Raw genomic sequence first — 25,107 nt, forward strand, 5'->3', positions numbered from 1 at the left:
GGAGTGGGGGCGCCCCGACGGCAGCGCCAACGAGGAGATGCACACATACACCCTGGAGATCCAGGAAGAGAACACCGTGAGTCACACACACACACGTGCCCACCTGGGGCAGGAACACATACACACATTTTTTCACAGACACACGTCTCTCTAACTGTCTTCGTTTCTTTCTTTCCTTCTCTTATGTCTCCCTCTCTTTCTCGCATACGAAAGAGCGCACACGCATCTCTGTCTGTCTCCTGTCTTCATCCATATCTCTCTTCGTCCCGTCCGACCTCCCTCTCTCTCTCTCTCCCTCCTCAAACACCACCCTAACAAACCGTTGTCTCTCTCTCTGAAACAGGGAACAGACTTTCATCCAAAGTACACTGGAGAAAACCTGACCTGTACTGTACAGGGCCTGAAAAGAAGCACACAGTATAAGTTCAGGGTAAGACAGCTGTGCGTGTGTGTGTGTGTGCAGGTGTGTGGGTGTGCGTGCGTGCGTGCGCACACTCATGTCATTTTACGACGGTCTCAGAGTGGGGTGTTTTCAGCGTGTAATGACAGCCAATCATCCTTCTCCAAAGCAGAATACAGAAGCTTTCTGTTTCCACGGCTACCCAGTCCTCCCCCATTCAGTGTAAGCTGAAGACAGTCCTTCCAGCCAAGCAGCTATTAACCCACAGCAGAAACACCTGCAATTCAGCCCCAACACACACACACACACACCAGTCACCACAGCAGACCTTATAATTTGACGTTGTGGCTTATTAGAAGTGGACACTGTGTCCTGTCACCAGGTCAGTGGTCACCGCTAACCAAGTTTTACCCTCACCTGCACACACAGACTTGAAAAACACACAGAAATACACTTACACACACACACACACACACACACAGAAAAGCATGCGCACTTACTCAGACACACTCCCAGAGCAGCAACACACAGAGCCGGACATACCTGTTGTTTTTTTTTTTTTTGTATTTCTGAGAACAGCAAATGGATTCCCCATTAGCCGGAGCGACGGAGGGCCTAATGTAAAGGAAAACAAGACATGGACAGAACAGGAGAGCAATGTCAGGGATTAGGGAAAGGACACAAGTAGGTGCGGGGGATGAGAGGGGAAGGGGGGAGGGAGAGAAAAGAGAGAGAGACGAAGAGTAGGATGACATGACCCTGTGGTGCCCTGGATGGGGCTGTGGGATGGATGAAGCTCTACTCTACTGACAATGACAATCTCCTGCCCTTCTCTGTGTCTCTCTCTTCTCCCTCTCTCTCTCTCTCTCTCTCTCTCTCTCTCTCTCTCTCTCTCTCTCTCTCTCTCTCTCTCTCTCTCTCTCTCTCTCTCTCTCTCTCTCTCTCTCTCTCTCTCTCTCTCCCTCTCCCTGCAGCTGATAGTGTCGAACATGGAGGGCAGAAGTAGTCCCAGTGAGGTTCTAGTGTGTAACACCAGTCCAGACAAACCCGGCCCACCATCCACCCCCTGTGTGACTGCAGCCACGCCTTATGGATTCACCGTCTCCTGGGGTACACACACACCCTCAGATGCGCACACTTACACGCTCAGACACACATGCTCAGACACACACACTCTCAGACACACACACACCCTCAGACACATGCACACTCTCAGACACACACACTGTCAAGACACACACACACATGCTCAGACACACACACATATGCACACATGGTTTGGTCTGCGTAAATTGTACACCCTAAGCAGTATTAAGTAACATCTCTTCCTGGTTTTCTGGTGACATCATAACTGTGCGCCCCCCGACAGATCCTCCCCAGGACAACGGGGGTTCTGACAGTCTGACCTACCTGCTGGAGATCACCCAGGGCTGTTCTGAAGGTACGCACAGCTCACATACACACACACACCACGCAATTTAGTTACCTGTTTCTCCTTCCCTGTCGACCTCACTATGTCCATCCCATCCCTTCCTCCTTCTTATCTTCTTTTTTTTTTGCTTCTCCATCCCTTTTTTGCTTGTTCCTTGAGAGCTTTAGAGTCCAGGATGAGTCTTTCAACATAACAAACCTTAGAACACACTGTCTTCAAATTCACTGTCCTTAACTTGACACTAACTATCCTTGTCGTGAACTACTTTCTCCCACCTCTCTCTTTTCCAGTTGTACCAGAGCAAAGTGTTTAGTCATAAATGATATAAACGCTTTTCAGTCCAAAGACAATAGCTACCGCTCATGGAATGCACACTTTAAATTATATGAATGGAACACATGAAAGGAACACAATGGTCTTAAACACGAGGTCATACAAAGCGTCACAAAATCAGTGTGTGTGTGTAAGTGCGTGGTGTGTGTGTGAGATTGTGTAAGTGTGTGACGTGTGTGTGTGTGTGTGTGAGCCTGCGTGTGTTGTGTTGTGTAACATGTATTTTCTCCCTGCCCAGCGGGCCAGTGGGAGGTGGCCTACAGCGGGCCAGCGACAGAGTGTGTGTGTGAGCGTCTGACCCCCGGGACGTCCTATCGCCTGCGTGTGTGTAGCATCAGCACCGGGGGTCACAGCCAGGTAACACATGCACCTCAGCCCTTTCTCCCTCTCTCCTGGTCAACATGATCCTCTCTGCTTCTGGGTGCTTTTTCCCATGATCCTCTCTGCTCCTCCGTGTTCTTTTCCCCATGATCCTCTCTGCTTCTGGGTTCTTTTTCCCATGATCCTCTCTGCTCCTCTGGGTTCTTTTTCCCATGATCCTCTCTGCTTCTGGGTTCTTTTTCCCATGATCCTCTCTGCTCCTCTGGGTTCTTTTTCCCATGATCCTCTCTGCTTCTGGGTTCTTTTTCCCATGATCCTCTCTGCTCCTCTGGGTTCTTTTTCCCATGATCCTCTCTGCTCCTCTGTTTTTCATTCTCTCTATTCCATGGAAAAAATCATCAGGTTTCTTCACCTAGCTGTCATGAACATTGATCATATATCGTACATGTGGGACAACATGTATGGCAAACAGGACATTTTCATGACATATTTATGATAGGTTTAGACAGGCCGCTAGGAAACGGTCAAGAGGAGAAGCATCAAATAATTCCAATGTCCCTGTACTTATATTTGATTGCTGGCCGCTGTCATGGAAAACCCACTGTACAATGTAAGATGCTTCCCGTCAGTCCTGTCAAGTTCTCGTGTGTCTCTGTGTGCCACAGTGTACCGTGAGTGTTCCACTCCGCACACTAAGTGTTCCACCTGGACCCTGTCAGCCACCAAGGATTGTGGGTAAAGCCAAACACAAGGAAGTGCAGTTAGAATGGGGTGAGTGCATGCACACACACCACACACACACACACACACACACACACACACAGGGTGACATGCAGTGTTGTTCGGATGGCGGACAGCTTGGCTAAACTAGGTTAAAACAACCTCTGGCTCTTCTCTGCTTCACACGAGCCAGCCCTAATCGAAACAAATTTCGTCCTCTAAATTCAGCCCGAATGCAGCATAATCAGACGCTAACTCTGGCTAATGCGGCTCCATTAGAGCTCGTTAGCATTAGCTCGTCTGCTCTTAGCCAGGCCCTGACATGTTGACTCCCTCCCACCCTTCTCCCCACCCCCCCCCCCCCCCCCCCCTCAGACTCCCCCGTCTCCGAGGGTGTGTGCGAGGAGTGTGTGTTCAGTTTGGAGATGAGCGAGGGAGAGGGCGAGCCCCGGGAGGAGTACCAGGGGAAGGAGCTGCAGTGCACCGTGGGTAGGCTGCTGCCCGGAGCCACCTACAGCTTCCGACTGCGAGCCGCCAACGAGGCTGGGGTGAGATGTGCACACGTGTGCACACGTATGCACACGCGTGAGCGCGCACACACGCACACGTTTGCATACACACAAATGCACGTGTAGACATTCTCAGTTGTTGGTGGCAGGCAAGCAGACAGACTGACTGACTGACAGACCATAGAAGTGTTCATTCTCCTTCTTATTCGATTGGTTTATCAGCCAGTTTCTGGGACCAGACTGAACCACTCAGACCTGGTTAGCATTCAGACAGGCTGTCTGAACAGCAGACACACACACACACACACACACTCTTAACACAGTCTTTTACACACACACACGCTCTCTCACACACACAGACACACACAGACAGACATTGGGAGGGTAAAAAAAAAACTTCAAAACAAGAGAGTGAGACAAACAATTGCTGTGTCCCAGCAGGACAGTGATTATCCAGGAAGCAGAACATACCCTTCCACCAATCTGTTGTGGTTATCTATGTCTCTAATGCTTCCCATTTGGAGCTTCTATTGTCCCAGACAAACGACTTGATCTTTTTGTGTGTGTTGTGTGTTTGTGTGTGTTGGGTGTGTGCATATGTGTGTGTGCATATATATGTGTGTGTGGTGTGTGTGTGCATATGTGTGTGTGTTGTGCGCGTGTGTGCATATATGTATGTGTGTTGTGTGTGTGTGTGTGTGCATATGTGTGTGTGTGTGTGTGGTGTGCGTGCTTGCGTGCGTTCACACAGTTCGGGGAGTACTCTGAGCCTGCGGAGGTGACGACTGCAGCAGGTCCTCCTGGCCAGTGTGTGGCGCCCGTCGTCACCCTCACCAACAACACCTGCATAACACTCAACTGGGAGGTAAGACCCACACGCACACATGTATACACACATATGGATAGACACACGCAGAGACGTGTACAAGGGGTTCTCGAATCCACCAGGGTTAACAAAGGCATTATGTAAGTCCCCTTGATATCAAAAGGCAGACAATAGACAAGAAACCTTCCGAAAAGAAGCCCTTTCACGGTACACAGAACACTTCAGGTGGAGAGGAAGAAAGAGGGGGGAGAGGGAGAGGAGGATAGGGAGAGAAGAGGAAGCCAGGAGAGAGAAGAGGGGGAGGCCATGAGATCCTCTTCCTCTGTCCTCCACCTGTTGATGATGACACAGCCCCACTCCACCCCCGCTTTCGGAGATGAGACAGGCTGCTGATTGGCTAGCCCGGCCCCTACAAAGCCAGGCTTCTCATTCCCTTTCGAGTTGCCACAATCCCCTTATTGTTCATTCCTGTCCCCGGATGACCTCCCCCTGAGCTCTCCAGGCAGAGATTGGATGTGAGGCCCTGGTGTTTCTTAAACCGATCCCCCTCACCTGCTGATCTGCTCCCCTTGTTTAGTAGGAGAGAGTCTCCTGTTGTTCTCCGATGTCCTAAATCCTGGTGTGTCATCTTCTTTCTACCGTGTTCCGAGTCCTCGTGTGCTCTCGCGTGTTCTGTACAGATACAGGGTTCTGCCGTGTGTGTTTTAAGTTCTTGTGTCGTCGTGTTCCGTAGAGCCCGGAAGGTTCTGGCTCCGACATCTCGGAGTATCGTCTGGAATGGGCGAGGGAGGACACGGCCATGGATGTCGTCTACTGTGGGAGCGCAACACAGTGTGAGCTGTCGGAGCTGACTCCTGCTACTCAGTACTGCTGCAGGCTACAGGTACACACACACACCTACACACACACACACATTGGTGTGGCTGTTCGTCAAGGGATGCACAATTCAGTCAGGTTCAAAATCCTGTTTTTCCTAACTCTCACCATAACTGATCCCTAAGCTTAACCCTAGCTCCTAACACTATCCTTAACTCCTATCCCCTTAACTCCCCAACCCATGTGATTCTAACCTAGAACCCCCTAGAAATAGCACTTTACTTGTGATGACCAAGAAAATGTAAATCTTCAATTCCAAAATTGAAAATGTCCTTTGTTTACCAGCACACACACATACACACACACACACGCACACATACACGGAAAAGAGGTAAGGTCATTTTAAGATTGATTTAAGTTTGAGGTTAGTATATTCACTTTATAATACCTAGGTATATTACCTAACCTACCTAGAAGGGTAAACATTTTTCTTCCTAGGTCTCTCCCTGTCTCTGTCTTTCTGTCTCTCTCTCTCACAAACACACACACACACACACACACCTACACACCCATTCCTTTGTCAGGACCCTGTCCTGCCCTAAGACTGATGTGTAGTTTAACTGGAACGTTTATGGCTGTGTTTATAAGCTCATTTATAAGCTTTATGTAACCGGAATCAGAGGACAGGCAGGACACACACACTGATGTGGGTGTGGGTGTGTGTGGGTGTATGTATGTGTGTGTTGGGGTGTGTGTGAGACTGTGTGGAGTGTGCCTGTGTGTGTGATTAACTGTGCAGTGTGTCATTGTCTTAGTCATTCATCTTGATTTCACGTCAGACATCCATGATAGTTCAATGCCTAGTCCATCAACCTTAACCTTCAGCTACTTGGGGGACGGCCTCTATGTGTGATACAGAGGCAATTTCAACATGTAACACATCAGTGCTAAACTTTATGTTATTAAATGTTATTACTGGAAATGAATGGGGTTTTACCTTTTATCTAACAGTTTTACTTTGTGAAGCACTTCGTGACCTTGTATGAAAGGTAGTATATATATAATAAGCTTCTCTCTCTCTCTCTCTCTCTCCTCTCTCTCTCTCTCTCTCTCTCTCTCTCTCTCTCTCTCTCTCTCTCTCTCTCTCTCTCTCTCTCTCTCTCTCTCTCTCTCTCTCATCTCTCTCTCTCTCTCTCTCTCTCTCTCTCACAGGCTGTGAATCAGGCAGGGGCGGGGCCCTACAGTGAACAGGTGTGCTTCCAGACCCCACCGACCAGTCCAGACCCGGTTTCCACCCTCTCCCACAACCCCTCAGAGTTAGGCCACTCCCCGTCCACCTGCCTTTTCCTCAAATGGGAGGAGCCAAACAACAATGGAGAAGAGATGACCTCTTACATCATCACCCTCAATGAGCAGACAATCACCGTGGAGACGGGAACTTCTCACCTTATTACGGACCTGCAACCAGACAGCGAGTACAGGTACGCACATGCGCACACATCCACAAAAATAAATACATGCACACACATGAACATGAATACGCACACACACAAACGTAAATAAACACGCACGCAAAAATACACATACAAAAGAAAGCGTTTTATAGAGAGAAAGTGAGAGTAAGAGAGAAAGAGCAGCGCTTATAAATGCATCGCCGATAAGGGACATCAACAGTAAACAACCACTACTCATCATCAGCCTGTGTGTGTGTGTGAGAGTGTGTGTGCTTCTACAAATCGGAATAGGTGGTGTGGGTGAGACTTTGTGTGTGTTGTGTTTCAGCGTAGGGAGAGGTAGCTTACAACTTGATTGTGTTTGTGGTTACGGTCCTCATGTCCCTCTTTTACAAAACAGGGAACACTACCCACTGAATGGACTGATGGAGCTTGGATGTGTTTGCACCTGTGCTTGTGTGTGTGTGTGTGTTTGTAGGATGTAGGTAATTGCAATCCATATTTACAGGAACCTTTACAAACACAAGCATTAATTTGTGTGTTTCAGAAAAGATGTGATCTCAGTACTTCTTCTTCATGGTTTGAAGTGGTTTGTTTACCGTGCGTGTGTGTGTGTGCGTGAGCGTGGATGTGTGTGTGTGATTGATGATGATTGTGTTGTTTAGAGAGAGTGAAAAGGACAGCGATCGACAGAGAGTGCGAGAGAGTAGAAGAGAGAAAGATTGAGAGCGAGGAAGGGAGAGAGAAACCGAGAGAGAGAGAGAAGATGGTCGTAGAGCTGCTTCTTCTGAAAGTTCCTCTGCATCTCAGACTCAGTTTTGTGCTGTAGATGGAAAGAAAAGAGAAACATAAGAGCTGATCTCATTATTTGATACAGAATACACCTTCTCCATCTACCACAGCATTAAACAAACACACTCAAACACACACACAGACTCTCCCTGTCCCCCTCTCTCCATCTCCCCCTTTCTCATCTCTGCCTCTCTAAACCACCCCACCATTGTCGCTCCATGTGTAACTAATTACCACACTGACAGATGGAGCTAGTCTTGTGTGTTGGTGTGTGCATATGTAGTATTATAATAACAGAAAAGGTTAGCAGTGAAAGGTAACAGTTTGTCCTTCAGAAAGTGTGTGTGTGTTTCCATGTGCTTTCCTGCGATGATGTGTTTGTGAGTGTCTGTGTGTGTGTTTCTGTGTGCACTCAAATGCATCTGCCCTTGCGCGCGTGTGTGTGTTTCGAAGTGTGTGCGTGTGTAACAGCGTGTGTTGTAACCGAAAGGTTACGGTGTGTGTGCTTGTTCAAATGTCAGACAGTAGACAGTGCTAGTGGTTTCTTTTGGCTAATTGATGAATCAGCCAATCAGACTGTGGCAGTTCCTAGAAGGAGAGGGTGGCGGGGTGGAGGGGGGGAGCTGGCACAACAGCCCCTCATACAAGGAGGGGGGGGAGAAAAAAAAGGGGAAGAGAGAGGGAGGGGGAGGAGAGATGGAAGGGGAGGAGGAAAAGAAAAATGACTAAATGACCAAATGTAAAAGGTAAAAGAGGGGGATGAGGGGTCCAAACCTGCCACAACAACCCCTTCTCTCGAGGAGGAGAAGAGGAGAGAAAGAAGGGGAGGAGAGGAAGGAAGAGATAGGGGGAGCAGGGGGATAGAAACCTGCCACAACATCGCATACACACATACCTCCCAACTCTCTGTCTCGTTCTCTCTTTGCATTTTAGCGTGCAGATACAGGCGGTAAACGCGATTGGCTGCAGCCCCTTGAGCCCGCCCCTGCTGGCAAGGACACGCCCCCTTCCCCCAGCCCCTCCCCCTCTGGAATGTTCCGCAGCGGGCCCCCAAAGCCTGAAGCTGAAGTGGGGCGAGAACCCCGGCAACACACACACACGCGCTCTGCTGGCAGACGACACGGTCTACACTCTGCAGATGGAGGACAAGAACCACAGGTATGCTCGTCACCCTACCTGGAAACCCTGCTCAGAACTAGCTTTAGAAACCCGCGACCCGCGCCTCTGGAGAGTTCTAGAACTCCAGCTCGCTGGGGAAGGTCCGTGGTTGTGCAGCTCCAATGGTCGACCTCCAACTCTCTCGTGTTCCAGCCAGGGACATGAGAGAGCCAGTTCTCTCACCATGGGCACACACTCGTTTTCTTTTTAACTCCACGTTTGTGGGTGTGTATTTGTGGGTGTGTATTTGTGTGTGTGTGTGCGGGTACAGCAGTAACTAGATGTTCCAGAGGGATCTCACGGTGAGAGCTGTTGGAGCGAACCTAATAAGAGCATGAATTCATCAACCCTGCTGTCTTTTCATTAGACAGGACATGACACAGAGAGAGAGAGAGAGAGAGAGAGAGAGAGAGAGAGAGAGGGGGAGAGAGAGAGGGGGAGAGGGGGAGAGAGAGATGGAGGAAGCAGAGAGAGAGAAAGAGTAAGTGAGACAGACACAGAGAGAAAGCCAGTGGAGGGTGGAGGAGGATTCTATTATATTAATATGTATTAAGCGAGACAAACTGATGCTAAGTGATCAGAAAGAGAGATAGAAGGGGGGGGGGCGAAGATGGAGACAGAGGAGTAGAGGAGGAACATGAGAATGAGTTTTAGTGATGTAATGTCTCTGCACAGTGGCTTGTTCCCAGTGTTGGGGTGACAGGTTTAAGGGGCACCCCTCTATTCGTCCAGAGAACCAGGACTTAATTTGAGCCATGTTCGACGTTGGATCCGGAACCTTTTTTACTGGATCCGGCACCTCCTGTCACTATGAAAATTGATTTGCCTAAATGAAAAAAAAAAATTTCTATTTGTGTAGTGTTCAATTATGTTATCTCTTTGTTAGTCTTTATTCCACATTGAAGTTCCACAACATTTTTCGTTTTGAGGTGAATTTTCAGGGTAAGACAGAGGGAAGGGACTTCAAGTGACACTTGTGCTTGTGCTGGTTGAGTAGGCTAGCTGTTAGCCTCGTTCCCTCCTGGGGAAAAATGTCAAAAAGACAACAAAGTTTGCTTAACTTTTTCAAATACGCTGACCAGTTGGATCCCAAGCAAGCAAAAATTGTTTCCGTCGATCAAGTATGTGGAGTCCACGGTGGAAACAGCAGTTAATAGTCCGATGGATAATTGCTGCTTGTAAAAACGATTGTTGCAGTGTATTTTTTTTTTACATTTCGCACCCATACAGTGCATGTTGTGAAATTAAAATAAACATTTCCGTGGTGTACACACAGAGTTGTTTAGGTTTTTTGGTCAGAGAAGCTACGTTGGCAGTGTATTATTATTTTTTGTTCCGTTACCTCCAACCCCCATTTTGAGTCGCCGGATCCACCCCCCTTTGCGCTCCAGGACCTCCCACTTTACAAATTAAGCACTGCAGAGAACTGTAGGCGGCAGATGGTTGGTGTTGCTGACAGCTCAGTAATAGAAAAGCTCATTAATAGAACAGCTCAGTAATAGAACAGTTCACTAATAGAACAGCTCAGTAATAGAACAGTTCACTAATAGAACAGCTCAGTAATAGAATAGTTCAGTAATAGAATAGTTCAGTAATAGAACAGTTCAGTAATAGAACAGCTCAGTAATAGAACAGTTCAGTAATAAAACAGCTCACTAATAGAACAGCTCACTAATAGAACAGTTCAGTAATAGAAAAGTTCAGTAATAGAACAGCTCAGTAACAGAACAGTTCAGTAATAGAACAATTCAGTAATAGAACAGCTCACTAATAGAACAGTTCAGTAACAGAACAGCTCAGTAACAGAACAGCTCAGTAATAGAACAGCTCAGTAACAGAACAGTTCAGTAATAGAACAGCTCAGTAACAGAACAGCTCAGTAATAGAACAGTTCAGTAACAGAACAGCTCAGTAACAGAACAGCTCAGTAATAGAACAGCTTAGTAACAGAACAGCTCTGTAACAGAACAGCTCAGTAATAGCTATATATTAGTCTGAGAGCTGGTTGGATTACTGGTGATTCCCTACTGTATTGAAGTGAGGGGGTGTCAATGCATTAGGCTGCAAAAAGAGCCATGTGTCTGGCTGCCTGGCTGGCTGGCTGGATCTTGGGGTGGCATGTGTGTAGAACTGATACGAATATACAGCACTTACACACGCATACACACACACACACAAACATGGTGGTCACTAGGAAGAGGGGCTTCATCTCAGCTAAATGGATGAACTGGAAGCATCGCATCTCTCTCCCCCGCGTCCATAGCATCTCCTTTCCCCCAGCGCACGTAAATGGAGCCCATTACACAGGATTACCTGGGATTGTATTAATGGACAGTGCCATGGTAACCAGAGACTAGGATGCAAATAGAGGTGGACCTCATCGAGAGGCGGAGGAAGACCGGGGGAAAGGGGGCAGGGAGGAGAGGGGGAACGGCGTGTGGAGAGAGAGGGGTGGGAGAGGTAGGGTCGTGTGGAGGCAAGGAGGGTTGGGAGAGGGATGAAAAGGGAAGGGTGGGGGAGAGGAGAGCAGAGTGGGATGAAGGGGGAGGGTGGAGAGGGGTGGAGGAGACCTGGGGGAGAAACACATGGATATCAGATGTCCCACTTCCAATGGCATTACCTCATTGAATATTTCATTTTGGTCCAATGACCTTCTCGGAGAAGCAAGGCTGGGCTGCCGCTCCTCCTGATTCACTTTGGGATTTCCGCCACATCCCAGCAGACACGCCAGGGACAGAGCTCTCCTCTCCCCAGCCCTCTTTTTCTCTCCCTGCCTTCCCTCACTCCCTCCGTGCTCGGAAGCAAGGTCGCAGCCGTAGAACAGGTCTCCAGTACGACCCTCCTGCTCGTCTACCTTCTCTCCTCCCTCCTTTCTCCCCCCTCCTTTCTTTCAAGCCGAGTCCCAGTGTTTGCGGACTTTCCTGTCACTCTCTGATGTCCTCCCATCCTGCTTCTGGGTTTTGCTTCTCTTCCTCTTTCTCTCTCTCCACGGTCCTCTCATCCACTTTTACACTTTTCTGTCTCTCTGTCCACCCCTTTTTTCCTTGTTGCCTTTTGTCTGAGGCTTACTCAGCACAGACACAGACACACACACACACCTAAACAAACCCTACGGCTCCACATCCTCACCTCTGGTATCTCTGTCACCTCCCTCTTCCTACTGTCGTGATGCTGTTGATGTTCCCATTTTCAGCAATGTTGTTGTCTTTGTGTGTGTGTATGTGTGTGTGTATGAGAGAGTTTGTTTATCGCAGGTGCTGACACTAAATGTGTGTTAATTGACCTGGCCATTCTGTCCTGTCAACAACATAACGAGGGTCATCATTTATGATTAGTGAACAGCGCTACACACGCGCGCGCGCGCACACACACACACACACACAAACAAGATGACAACGTTGCTGAAAATGGGAACATCAGTTGAATAGGACAGCACCCCAGTTCAGCAGGAGGTGATGAAGGAGACAAGCATACCAGAATATGCTCTGCTACCCAAGTCTAAATGGATAACCATGGCGATATCAGGATGTTTCCCTTGATTGTTGTTGTGGTGAAGTGTGCTCCCAGCCGTAGTTAAAGCATGTTCAAGTGTATTTTTGCGCTCTCAGTTAGGCTGAATAAGTAGTGTAGTCTAGCATGAAGTAGCAAGCCTACCGTTCATTTATCCACCCCCACTTTTCTCCATGTCATCACTTATGTACCACTGCTGATGTTTATCAAGGGCCATACAGAAAAAACTTTGTGGGCATTTGTATGCCTGGGAATAGGGTACGCTACAGCATTGCGCTAAGAGGTGTCAGCCGCAGGGTAACAGCTGGTTACTTCCTATGTAGATGAAGCCTTCACCTCACCACAGTTTGCTTGTCCCCGTCTGTCTGTCTGTCTGTCTGTCCGTGTGTCTTTCTCTAAATAATCGAAATAATTCCTTCATTAGTACAATTATTATAATACACAGTTAGAAACTAAACAGATAAACACGCACACGCATAGAACCATTGGAATACCAAAGTTTGGTCATTGAATTCGTAAAAAAATCCCCTCCCTCCCTCCCTCCCTCCAGGTTTGTGCCCATCTACCACGGCTCCAGCCACACCTACAAGGTACAGCGCCTGACGGAGTCCAGCAGCTACAGTTTCCGGATCCAGGCCGTGAGCGCGGCCGGGGAGGGCTCCCCCTCTGACACGCACACCTTCACCACCAGCAAGGCTGTGCCCCCCCCGCTCAGAGGTACACTGGGGGCAGGGACGTGCGTGTGTGTGCGTCCTGCTGGGTTGTTGGGGGTGATGGAGAGAGAGATGCTTTCTATGTAGGCGCTGTTTATATGTCGCTCGGATGAAAGAATCTGCAACACGAATAACATGTAAATGTAAAGATGGTGACTGAGAGAGGAGGAGCGAGAGACAGATATAAGACCAAAATAGGGATATTTTTTATGTGTGAAAAAGAAAAAGATACTGTCCGCATTTGATAGGCTGCGCAAGATATAGCGTTTGGCTGTGAATGATATCAATGAACTGTGCCCCTCTGCCTACAGCTCCCAAAGTGCATCAGATGGAGGGTAACGTGTGTGAGGTCACATGGGAGACCATTGCACCAATGAGAGGAGACCCTGTCAGCTACGTGCTGCAGGTTCTTGTGGGACGAGAGTCTGAGTACAAACAGGTGAGCTACCTGGACACACACACACACATACATGCAAACGTGCAGACACACTCGCCAATTTGCTTTTAAGGAAGAAGACAGGAAAGTAAAAATATGTTTTTATCCATTAGCCTCTCTCTGTAACACACACACACACACACACACACACACACAGAAAACTCAATCTGTTCTCTGGTAGCACTTCTTATTGACAGGATTGATATATTTTAATGAGAATTTGCGCTCTGAGACGATTGACATTTTGAAAGTTTTGCTGTCAGTGTACATTTTGGGAGTGTGTCTTGCTAGGATGGCAGCTGCAGATTTGTCTCAATAATTGTTTTGCTCAGTGATATTAAATTAGAGAGAAATAGGAGGTAGCCACTGCCAACACCGAAGGAAGGGCAAAGTGTGTGTATGTGCGTGTGAATTTGAATAAGAAGCGGTTATGAATTCCACTTGTTGCTTAAGTGTCTCACTGAGAGTTAATATGAGGAAAGTAGTAATAAGAGGAAGTGTGGAGAGGAGCAGGTCTTTGGCAGCAGAAAGGGCTGAAGGGCGTTCTGTCACAGCAGAACGCACACACACTCACACACACACTCACACACACACTCACATAAACACACACTCACGCACACACTCACACACACACTCACATAAACACACACTCACACACACACTCATATAAACACACTCACACACACACTCACATAAACACACACTCACACACACACTCACACACACACTCACACACACACTCACAGAAACACACTCACACACAAACACTCACACTCACACACACACTCACATAAACACACACTCACACACACACTCACACACACACTCACACAAACACACACTCACACACACACACACACTCACACACAAACACTACGTATGCACACGCTTCTTTCCATGTACACAAGCGCACACTCCTACTTACACACAAACCTGCACACAAGGGCACACTCATACACACGCACGTTACACTTAGAGGGGATCATTTCATTTTGGAAATATAGAATAGCAACAGGGGAGCTTAGAGAGCCAATACTAATGTAAACACACACACACACAAACGTGATTGCAATATGTCTAGAATTGGTTTGGACTAACTCCAGCCCCCTGAGGGGCTCCGTGGTGTTTGTCAGTGATGGAGCAGAGTGTTAGTGTCTGCTGTCATCTCCACACTCTCATGTCCCCACAGGACACAAAACGTCTGAGTGTATATGTGCATTTGTGTGTGTGCGAATGTGATTGTGTGTGTATGTGGATGCAAGCACAAGCGTGTGTATTTGTGGGCGCACTGATAAAAATGATTGAATGGTCTATTAAATAAGGGTTACCAATGAATGACCTCAAACTAATCCAGTTTCTGAATTCCTTTTATTTGACAGTATTTATATGTTTTTTCTTCTTTATCTATGGCTTCTAAACTGTCACATTACGGGAGTGGAGAATTGACGAACTGTGCAATGTTAATTGCGACATTTTGGGACAAATCAACATGAAAACGCCTGCAGGTTTAACTTGGACGAATGGTTTAAAACGGATTAAGTTAGGAAGAGTCAACACCATTTCTAATAAGAAGTTTTTGCTGGTTCTGACGTTTAATGCTTGAGAACGTATTTGCTTAGGAACAGAAGACTTGATTCCACACTCCTCCAATCAAACTCTCCCTTACCTTTGTTCCACAGGTATTTAAGGGAGAGGAGGGCGTGTTTCACATCTCCGGCCTCCAAGGCAACACAGACTACCGTTTCCGCGTCGGCGCCTGCCGTCGTTGCCAGGATACGTGTCAGGAACTGTGCGGCCCTCTGAGCCCCTCCACCCTGTTCACCCTGCGTCGCCTGGAGACAGCCTCACCGGGGGAGGCCGGCGCCGTGGACACGGGGAGAGGGTCGGGCCTGGCGTGGAGCGACGAGCGTTTTGCCGCGCTGATTGTATGCGTCTTTGCCGCCCTGGCCGTCCTCATGGCTTTCCTGCTTCAGTACTTCTTCATGAAGTGAGGGAGTGTACTCTAGGATAGAAAAGAGAAACCAACAAACCAACACAAAAAAACGACAAGAGAGAGAGAGAGAGAGAGAGAGAGAGAGAGAGAGAAACACACAAACAAATGAAAACAAAAAAAGAAAACACTTGAGATGTACTTTTAACGCTACGGACACTTTGTAGTCCAGATATCTACTCGAAGCTTTCCTCTTTTTATCTCCTTCCTACTTTTCCCCATCTCTCCGTCTATCTCTGTTGTGGTTGTGTTCGTGTCTGTCTCTAACGTTGAGGATATGTGGATAAGGTAAGCCCTGTTTGACCTCTTCTCCATGGGAAAGCAAACTCATTATTAGGCCTTAACTAGCTGTGAGCGACGCAGGAGTTCCTCAAACTGACTTGCATGTTTAGATTTTGTATTATTTTAAACATACCGTACATATTTGATTAGACAAAGTGTATTTTTCTTGGACTGTCGATGCCTTTACTTTGTTTCCTTGTTTTATTTGTGTTACTGCTGCAGTCTTTAATCATTTAGCCATATTCCAATGTAGGCTTTGCAGCTTCACTCCTCTGCATCCATCTGGTACCTGTCTTTACCTGCTTTCACACACAGACACAGAGACAGACAGACAAACAAACACACACATACTTAGACATGGACACACTCGTACACTTTTTTTTGACACTTCCTGTACATGTCTACTCTAAGAAACGAGTTCCTCATCTTCTGCCTTTACCATTCAGCTACCAAAGCGATACTATCCATGCGTGGTGTAAGATGCTGCTATCCTGTTATTTTATATCTAAGAAAGAATGGAAGCCGTTTTCTAATATATATACAATACACACACACATATATATATAAAGCTATATATATCAAATATCTAAGATGCTGTAAAGGCTATGTGATATAAGTGATGTTAAGTACAACGTGAAAGGGAGGAGTCTATACTTGGTGCACAGATCCAGGACTAACACTAACCGATCCTAGATCAGCCCAGCCCGTAAGCCCCCTCCCCCCTAAAGTCATGTTGGGAGGGGTACAGTCTGACCTCAGATCAGAAGTTAGTGATTGGTTTTTACTACTCCCCAGCTATCCAACGGAAAGCGGGCTGAGTTTGTGATTGGATGTATGTGGTGGGAGGAGAGGTGGGGGGCGCTGGGGGAAGGGAGGGGGACGGGTGGTGATGGTGGTCTGTGCATGGCAGTTTTATTGCTTTAAATGCCCCTCAACCCCTCTGCCCCCACTCTCTAATGTGTGTTAGCCCGAGTAGCGTTAGCCAACAGCTAGCTGTTAGTGTCACCTCAGTGCAGTATTGTGAAGCTGCAGTTTGGCGACAGTTAGCTCTGCCTCTGTGTGACTGGATGTCCATATCTAAAGGTTCCTTTGTTCCTCCTCCTATCTCTCCTCCGCTCGCCTGCTCCGTCAGTAATTACTCGTCTTTTATTCTGACCGCTTTACTGCTCCGCTCTTCACACCTCCATTCCTCCTCACCTTTCTTTGTCGCCATCGCTCTTTGCTTTCAACCCCTAGTTTTATTTGTCTTTCTCTACCTTTCTTTTTCGTCTCCTTCCCACCCTCTGTCTCCAGAGCAGCAGCAGTCCAGCCTGCCTGTCTGTCAGACTGATGTCTTCCCTAAAGTCTGTTCACTCTCTATGACACACCGCACTCCCCAGAGTAGAGCAGGGTGTCCTGGTATTCCTCTAGACCCAGCCCCAGTACTTCTCTAGACCCAGCCCCAGTACTTCTCTAGACCCAGCCCCAGTACTTCTCTAGACCCAGCCCCAGTACTTCTCTAGACCCAGCCTTAATACCCTCCAGACCCTGTCTTAGACCCCCCACCTGCTCCAAACCCCCAACCCAAACAGGCAAGGTACTAACCTGTGCGCCCCAACGATCCAAAGCTTGGGGGAGGGACATGTTCCCTGACTCGTACAAATGGGTGGTTATGAGGTGGGGCTAGGGTCTTCTTAGCCGCACCCCTTTGCTCTGATTGGCAGCCTGTAATGTACTTCAGTGACACAGCCCTACAGAGAGTAGATCTAGCCCATAATATCCCACCGTGAGCATCACCATGGTAGCTGACTCCTCTCTCCTTTCTCATTCTGTCTTTTCTGCCCCTCACGTCTGTGCTGTATAATGTCCTCTCTAAGCTGTGCCTTGCTCCTATGTGTCAGTAAGCAGTGATTTACTAGCTCAAATACCTTTGCCAAAGTTGATGGGAAAGTTAAGGTAGAGTTCTTTTCTAGGATTATTTATATTCTATATAATTGCATACAGTACTTTACATGCCAATTACAGTGCAATCTTCATTTATTTATTGTTTAAAGATAAAGAGACAAATGTAGTTATGTACTAATTTTTTTTCTCGTAGCATGTTATTTTTTCTTTTTTTTGTGATATGGATGTTATGTTAGATTTGTTATCAAGGCCAGCATTTCTACACCCATTAACACTTAAGTGTTTCTTACAGCAGTTGGGAAAGCCTGTCGCTCTGTGCGTTTTTGCAGTATCAGTGCAGTTCAATACATGTAACCAAACGCTCTTCATCTCCTGTCAGTGCCAGGTGCCTCTCACAGCCCTGGCACGTCTCTATGCATAGAGAGATGTAGCACATCCCTGAGGTTTGGGGGGCTATTATGGGATATACGTAGCTGTCTTTGGCTTTTTTTTTCTTTTTTGCTGACTCGTGTTATAATGACTCTTATGATATTATGCTGTTGCCAAAGGCTTGGTCCACACAATGTTCCCTTCTCTTCTCTGAAGGCTCTGGGATCGCTCTGGGAAGAGACAGCATTACCTTCCCTAGCATTACTCTCTCGAAAAAGGAAAAAACATTAACTTGATCTGTGATTATGCTTCTTTTCATATTATCTTTATAATTTTGGATGTTTTTCTTTGTTTTTTTTCTTTTCTTTCTTTTCTTTTTTCTTTTGTTTTATAAAGCGAAATGTGCCATTAAGAAAAATGTTTAGCCCCATTTATAGGAGACTTGTTTTTAACACACAAGTGATTTCACTGAAAGGTAAATTCAAAACAATCAAAATCATGATTTCAGACTTAGACTGATCCGTTGTCCTGGTTTGTGATCGTCATTTAGTGCTAGCGCGAAATTGTTTTCAGTATTTTGCTCAGAAAAGACGTAGAGAAATAGAGATATATGCTATGACTGTAGTAAGGAAACACAATAACAGAAATGAAGCACTTTGTTAAGTCGGAGCATCAGACGGTTCTGAGATGTGGGAGACGGAAGCACTCCTTATTCCAACAGCGTCGCCGTCACTGCATCACTGGCTTCCCTTTGATGTCGGCATTAATGTAAACACGGTGTGCTTCTGTAAAGACGCCGTCACACTCTGGTGGTGCCTGACCGGAGCCTCGGTGCCCGCCCTTGTGCCAGCTTGAACACCAGGTAGAACCAGCAGGGGGGCAGTGAAGATCATTCTCATGTACTGTATGTCTCCCCTTTATGTTGTACCCCCCCATACCCCCAGTCATATCTATAGAAATGCCAGGTTACATGTAATGCTAGAGAAGGGATTGGCCCAGTGTTAGGCCACAACAAGGCCAGTGATATTATAATGAGTAAAGGTCCAGGGATGGGCCTGGTGTTAGGCCTGGGTTTAGGCTGAGTCAGGGTGTTTGGGTTGGGTTTGGGCTGAGTCAGTGTGTTTGGGCTGAGTCAGTGTATTTGGGCTGGGTTTGGGCTGAGTCAGTGTGTTTGGGCTGGGTACTCCCTGTTCTGGTGCTGCAAGCTCTCAAGACCCAGCAGGTCAGGCTCAATTGTCGAAGAACGAGAGACGAATGAGAGATTTTTGCCCAGTAACCCATCGTTTGTGCCTTCTGATTGGTTCCAGTTTTAGTTTGTTTGTACATTTGACATTAATTACAGACTTTGACTCTGAACGATTGGCGATTTATAAATGTACGGAGACTCATAATGTATGAAACTTTTTTTTTCTTTTTTTTTAAGTGAAACAAAATTATTTTACCTCACAGTTTCAAACAAACATTCCAATGTCATGGTCTACGAATTGACAGAAAAAAAATGAAAACCATACATTTCTTCTTGTATTGTAAATCTTAGACAATTTCATATGCATTATATTAAAGAAACTGCCATATCAATTTTAATGTATAGATTTTTGCAAATACTACCCTATGTATGTAAAACGTAACTGTATCTGTAGCGTATATATAATATATTTATGCCCAATAAATGTTTTAATTTTTTCTGACATAGGCTGAAATCTCTTGTTTTGTTTGTTGTTATTCAATTGCTTATTGTATCATTCTTATCCTTCATCAGTTTTGTCATATATCCATCATACAAATCTCCATTGGGTGTGTGTGTGTTTTAAGTGGAAGGGTTAGAGCGACCGCAGAATGTGCACCAAAGGGGAATGGACTCCTGAGGGCGGGGATTTTCATTAGTGCTGATCAGAGCAGGAGTCCTGAAGCCTAATGCCTCAGCATGAACCCTAATGAAGCAGCCGAGTCAAGCTGCCCCAGCCAGGTCATAAGCCAGGGTCTCTACACTGTGGGTGGAGACAGGAGCACAAAGGGTCTCTACACTGTGGGTGGAGACAGGAGCACAAAGGGTCTCTACACTGTGGGTGGAGACAGGAGCACAAAGGGTCTCTACACTGTGGGTGGAGACAGGAGCACAAAGGGTCTCTACACTGTGGGTGGAGACAGGAGCACAAAGGGTCTCTACACTGTGGGTGGAGACAGGAGCACAAAGGGTCTCTACACTGTGGGTGGAGACAGGAGCACAAAGGGTCTCTACACTGTGGGTGGAGACAGGAGCACAAAGGGTCTCTACACTGTGGGTGGAGACCAGGAGCACAAAGGGTCTCTACACTGTGGGTGGAGACCAGGAGCACAAAGGGTCTCTACACTGTGGGTGGAGACAGGAGCACAAAAGCACAGGCAGTCCAACATCACTGATTTGAACAAGAACATTGTCATCGATCCTCTCCCTCTCTCGTTCTTCCTGGGTCTGTAAAAGTGCCCCAGTATGGGAGCATGTGTTTAAGAGTCCTGAAGCCTAATGCCTCAGCATGAACCCTAATGAAGCAGCCGAGTCAAGCTGCCCCAGCCAGGTCATAAGCCAGGGTCTCTACACTGTGGGTGGAGACAGGAGCACAAAGGGTCTCTACACTGTGGGTGGAGACAGGAGCACAAAGGGTCTCTACACTGTGGGTGGAGACAGGAGCACAAAGGGTCTCTACACTGTGGGTGGAGACAGGAGCACAAAGGGTCTCTACACTGTGGGTGGAGACCAGGAGCACAAAGGGTCTCTACACTGTGGGTGGAGACAGGAGCACAAAGGGTCTCTACACTGTAGGTGGAGACAGGAGCACAAAGGGTCTCTACACTGTAGGTGGAGACAGGAGCACAAAGGGTCTCTACACTGTGGGTGGAGACAGGAGCACAAAGGGTCTCTACACTGTGGGTGGAGACAGGAGCACAAAGGGTCTCTACACTGTGGGTGGAGACAGGAGCACAAAGGGTCTCTACACTGTGGGTGGAGACAGGAGCACAAAAGCACAGGCAGTCCAACATCACTGATTTGAACAAGAACATTGTCATCGATCCTCTCCCTCTCTCGTTCTTCCTGGGTCTGTAAAAGTGCCCCAGTATGGGAGCATGTGTTTAACTGTGAGTGTTTGTGTATGTGTGTGTGTGTATTTGTGTGTTTGTGTGTGTGTGTGTTTTGGTTTACAATCTCCAGCCATCATTCTAGATTTACTTCCCAGCGGCCTCGATAGCATCTGGGGAGATAGCGAGGAGACTAAATCACTGAAGTCTTTCTACTCTCTGTCAGAGCCACCAGAAAGAACTCAGCTCTCGCCAGCTCCTCTCTTTCTCCACTCACATCAGCACTTTATTTCTCTATCTCTCCATCACACCCCTCGCTTCCTCAAGGAAGAGACATTTTTCCCTCCTTCCAGCTGTCTGCTTCTCAATATCCCAACGCGCTGCATAAGTCACTCATCCCCTCATTTGATCTCTTTCACTTTCTTTGTCAATTTTCTTTCGTGCACATTCTGCGGTCGCTCTACGTCTTTGTCCTCTCTCTTTTACTCTCGCTCCCTCTCAGTCTCCCTCACCCTCCACCCCCGTCTCTCTCCCTGTCCCCCTCGCTCCCTCTCAGCCTGTCTTTCTCCGCCTCCCTCTCTCCCCCCCCCCCTCCTCTTCTCTCCTGCGGCTCCGTAGAGAGAGCTGCAGCACAGACACCTGCAGGGACTCTCCTCATCCTCTGATGTTTTGATCAGGCACGCCGGGCGGCCGCGGATGGAGCCGAGGGCCAGACGGAGGCGGGGGATAGAGACGTCACAGCGGGGCACAGCTGGGGGAGATGAGGGGATGGCAGGCGGGTTGGGTCCGAGGGCTGGAACAATACACCCAGTCAAGCAGGAGTCTCGGAGCTGTGTGTACCCTGGGATGGATGCAGATGGGTCCTGTAGGGACAGGTGGTGTGTGGAGGTGTGTGTGTGAGAGAGAGGAGAGAGACACAGACAGACAGACAGACAGACAGACAGACAGACAGGAAAGAGGCCGACAATCTTTTTCAAAATGTTTATTTTTACAAGACTTACTCAACAATGTATATAGACAGATACAGTAACAACTTGCCAGCCAAGAGAGCCACACTGAACTACCAGCCTTTACAGCTGTACAGCCCAGAACGCAAGCTGCACTTTCAATACACACAACACAACATGATCCTGTACAGACACACAGGAGCAAAGGTACATACATAGTTCAGGGGATAGCCATGTTTGTAGTCCATCATTTTTCTCTTTTTAAGTCTTTGGGCCCTATCTTGCACCCAGCGCAATTGACTTTGTCAACAACGCAAGTATCATTCCTAGTTTGCACTCGACGCAAAGCGGACTTTTCCCTCCACAGACGCACGTCGGTAAATTAGGGAATGACTTTGCGCTCCTGGGGGCGGTTCAGCGAGAAAAGGAGGCGTGTTCCGGCGCAAACGTTCCCTGGTGCTATTTTGCAGTTTCAGAAAAACAATTCCGCCACTGACCAGGAAAAACGTAGTCTAAAGTCAATGGCGCGATATTCAGATGCTATTTTAAGGGCTCAAGCTTGGTCCGTGCGCACTCCTGCGAAACTACGTTACATTGTTTTGATTTATGGCGTGTTACATTTCTTCAATGATTATAAAAATATTTTCATGAGAAATCTCTATGTATGTGAACTTGATTTGTAACAATTGTGGCAATTTCCTCCCAGGCCTGTTTAACCGAAGCTCATTTGGGTTGGTTTCTTCTCCCATCTCCATCAGAATCAGAATTCGGTTTATTCGCCATGTAGCCTATGTTACACAAACACGGAATTTACTGTGGCAGGAAGGTGCAAACAATAAACATATACGGGTCTTAAATTAAGTAAAAAAGTCTAATTGTTAAACTAATTCTAAGAACTAAACAAGTTAAAAATATAACAATTAAAAAATAAAATATATATAAAAATAAGAATAAGAATTTGAATGAGCAGCATGAGCGGGCCGTTTAGTGCAATGAGAAAACTGCTCTGCCTTTCCCATACAATGTCACTTATCTGTTACGGCCCTGACTAGAACGTCAGTCTCCTCGGCTGTGAACCGCTGGCGTGCGCCTGGAAAATCTGCCGTTATAATAGCAATCCGCCGTGGAACAAGCGCTGCTCTTAAAGGGACTGTGAGATGACGCTCTGATTGGTTTATTGCACGTTACGCCCAAACCACACCCATTAGTAATGTAGCTACTTTGGACCAACCCATTTTAGATTTGTCATTTATCCCGCCGGCAAAATAGCAACCGCGCCGGAGTCCCGCCCACAAAGTTACTTGCGCTTTGCGTTTTGATACTTGCGTTTCAGATCGTTAAAATAGGGCCCTTTGTGTCAAGAGTAGAGTGATGGGGGCTAATGCTGAGACAGCTGCTTCTGTGTTTAAAGGTACAATCAGTAAGAGAGTGAAGTTTTTTTTCCAAGCAGTTATTTACAGTTTAAGGCTGGTATTGAGCGGTCACAACAGGACAGCTAAATTTCATTTTTTATGGCCTCTTTTTTTGTTAGTTAGACATTAGAGTCCGAGGTGACTCAGGCCAAGAAGGCAGCACACAACACCACACAGACGTGCGCTGCCAAAGCCTGCTGAACAGATAAAGTATTTAAAGTAGACTGTACATCACAGACTGTCACACACACACACACACAGTCATGACACTCAGCGCAAACACACTGTACTGAAGCCAGAGGTGGCACCACATTTTTCGCTAACCATCTGCACTGACTCGTTTTTGAATACAGTCTATGCTCGATGGCGTTAGCAGTAATGAGTTGTTGAGAGGGGTGGTCGATGCTCTGCCTCTGGGGCCGGGTTGGCTGTAGCTAGGAGATCACTGTGACTGACAGGTGCATTCACTTGCAGTCAGCGTTTGAAGTAGTGCGTAATAGTCAACAGAGTATTTTATCAACTTGTTCAATTGCAAGAAGAAATAGAGTTTTTTTTCTGTTGCAAACGTTTTTTTCCCATTTATAATAGTAGATGGGATGCGCTCAATACGCCACTGAGTCGAAAGTGGAGGGGTGGGACCATTACCACTTTGAAAAGTAGTGGGGCAAATGCATGCTCGCCAGACGCGTGCCAGCGGCTCTGACTGAACCACTCGGTCACACAATTGTATGAGAGGCCGTATAGGCCATAATTCATACTTGGTCTCACATACACGCCATGACCTCACATATATACCATCATACTCTCACATATATACCATTATACTCTCACATATATACCATTATACTCTTGCACATAAACTAATTGGTCTCACATACAACACCATAACCTCACATATATACCAGTCTACTCTCACATATATACCATTATACTCTCACATATGTACCATTATACTCTCACATATATACCATTATACTCTCACATATATACCATTATACTCTTGCACATAAACTACTTGGTCTCACATATACACCATTATACTCTCACATATATACCATTACACTCTCACATATACACCATTATACTCTTGCACTTAAACTGGCATACTCTCTTACACACACACAAATACCCTCTTATATGCACCATCATACTAAAGTATGACAATATATGTAAGAGACAAATAGTATGTGTGAAACAGAATGTTAGTATATGTACGAGAATAACAGGATGTGTAAGAGAGAATACTTGTCTATGTAAGAGAGAATACTTGTCTATGTGAGAGAGAATACTTGTCTATGTGAGAGAGAATACTTGTGTATGTGAGAGAGAATACTTGTCTATGTGAGAGAGAATACTTGTCTATGTGAGAGAGAATACTTGTCTATGTGAGAGAGAATACTTGTCTATGTGAGAGAGAATACTTGTCTATGAGAGAGAGTTTGATTGAAACGGAAGGCAGTTTGATTGAAAAGGAAGTAGTACTGAATTCTCAGTTCCTGATTGGCTTACACATGAAGAAGGATTTGGGGTAGATGTAGCTAACGCCCACCTTCCCTATCAAGACGAGACTGAGTGACATGACAAGATGGATTCATTAATAACATTTTGCATACTCCAAATCCTGCGGCGTCATTGTCAGAAATGTTGTATCAAAGACGACAGCCATACACGGGGGCTGTTTCTAACGTTAACTTTGACAATGAAATGCGCCGGCTCTTCAGACCTGGATCAGGTGCATCAAGGAGCAGC

The 25,107-nt window shown here is 46.8% G+C and overlaps 1 protein-coding gene across 1 annotated transcript in view; it reads left to right on the plus strand.

Annotated features, from left to right (window-relative positions):
• Nucleotides 1-15,484, plus strand: part of fndc3ba (fibronectin type III domain containing 3Ba) — a 53,576-nt gene extending 38,092 nt beyond the window's left edge. Inside the window, exons 10-23 of the mRNA XM_062469481.1 lie at nt 5-76; nt 344-430; nt 1,375-1,510; nt 1,770-1,841; nt 2,404-2,522; nt 3,152-3,257; nt 3,582-3,754; nt 4,467-4,580; nt 5,275-5,424; nt 6,570-6,838; nt 8,537-8,761; nt 12,822-12,988; nt 13,296-13,423; nt 15,100-15,484. Of these exons, the coding sequence (XP_062325465.1) occupies nt 5-76; nt 344-430; nt 1,375-1,510; nt 1,770-1,841; nt 2,404-2,522; nt 3,152-3,257; nt 3,582-3,754; nt 4,467-4,580; nt 5,275-5,424; nt 6,570-6,838; nt 8,537-8,761; nt 12,822-12,988; nt 13,296-13,423; nt 15,100-15,411 (2,130 nt within the window). The 3' untranslated portion in view covers nt 15,412-15,484. The remainder of the gene's footprint in view (nt 1-4; nt 77-343; nt 431-1,374; nt 1,511-1,769; nt 1,842-2,403; nt 2,523-3,151; nt 3,258-3,581; nt 3,755-4,466; nt 4,581-5,274; nt 5,425-6,569; nt 6,839-8,536; nt 8,762-12,821; nt 12,989-13,295; nt 13,424-15,099) is intronic.
• Nucleotides 15,485-25,107: the final 9,623 nt, after the last annotated feature.

This window comes from Osmerus eperlanus, chromosome 9, assembly GCF_963692335.1.
Source record: "Osmerus eperlanus chromosome 9, fOsmEpe2.1, whole genome shotgun sequence".
Taxonomy (NCBI): Eukaryota; Metazoa; Chordata; class Actinopteri; order Osmeriformes; family Osmeridae; genus Osmerus; species Osmerus eperlanus.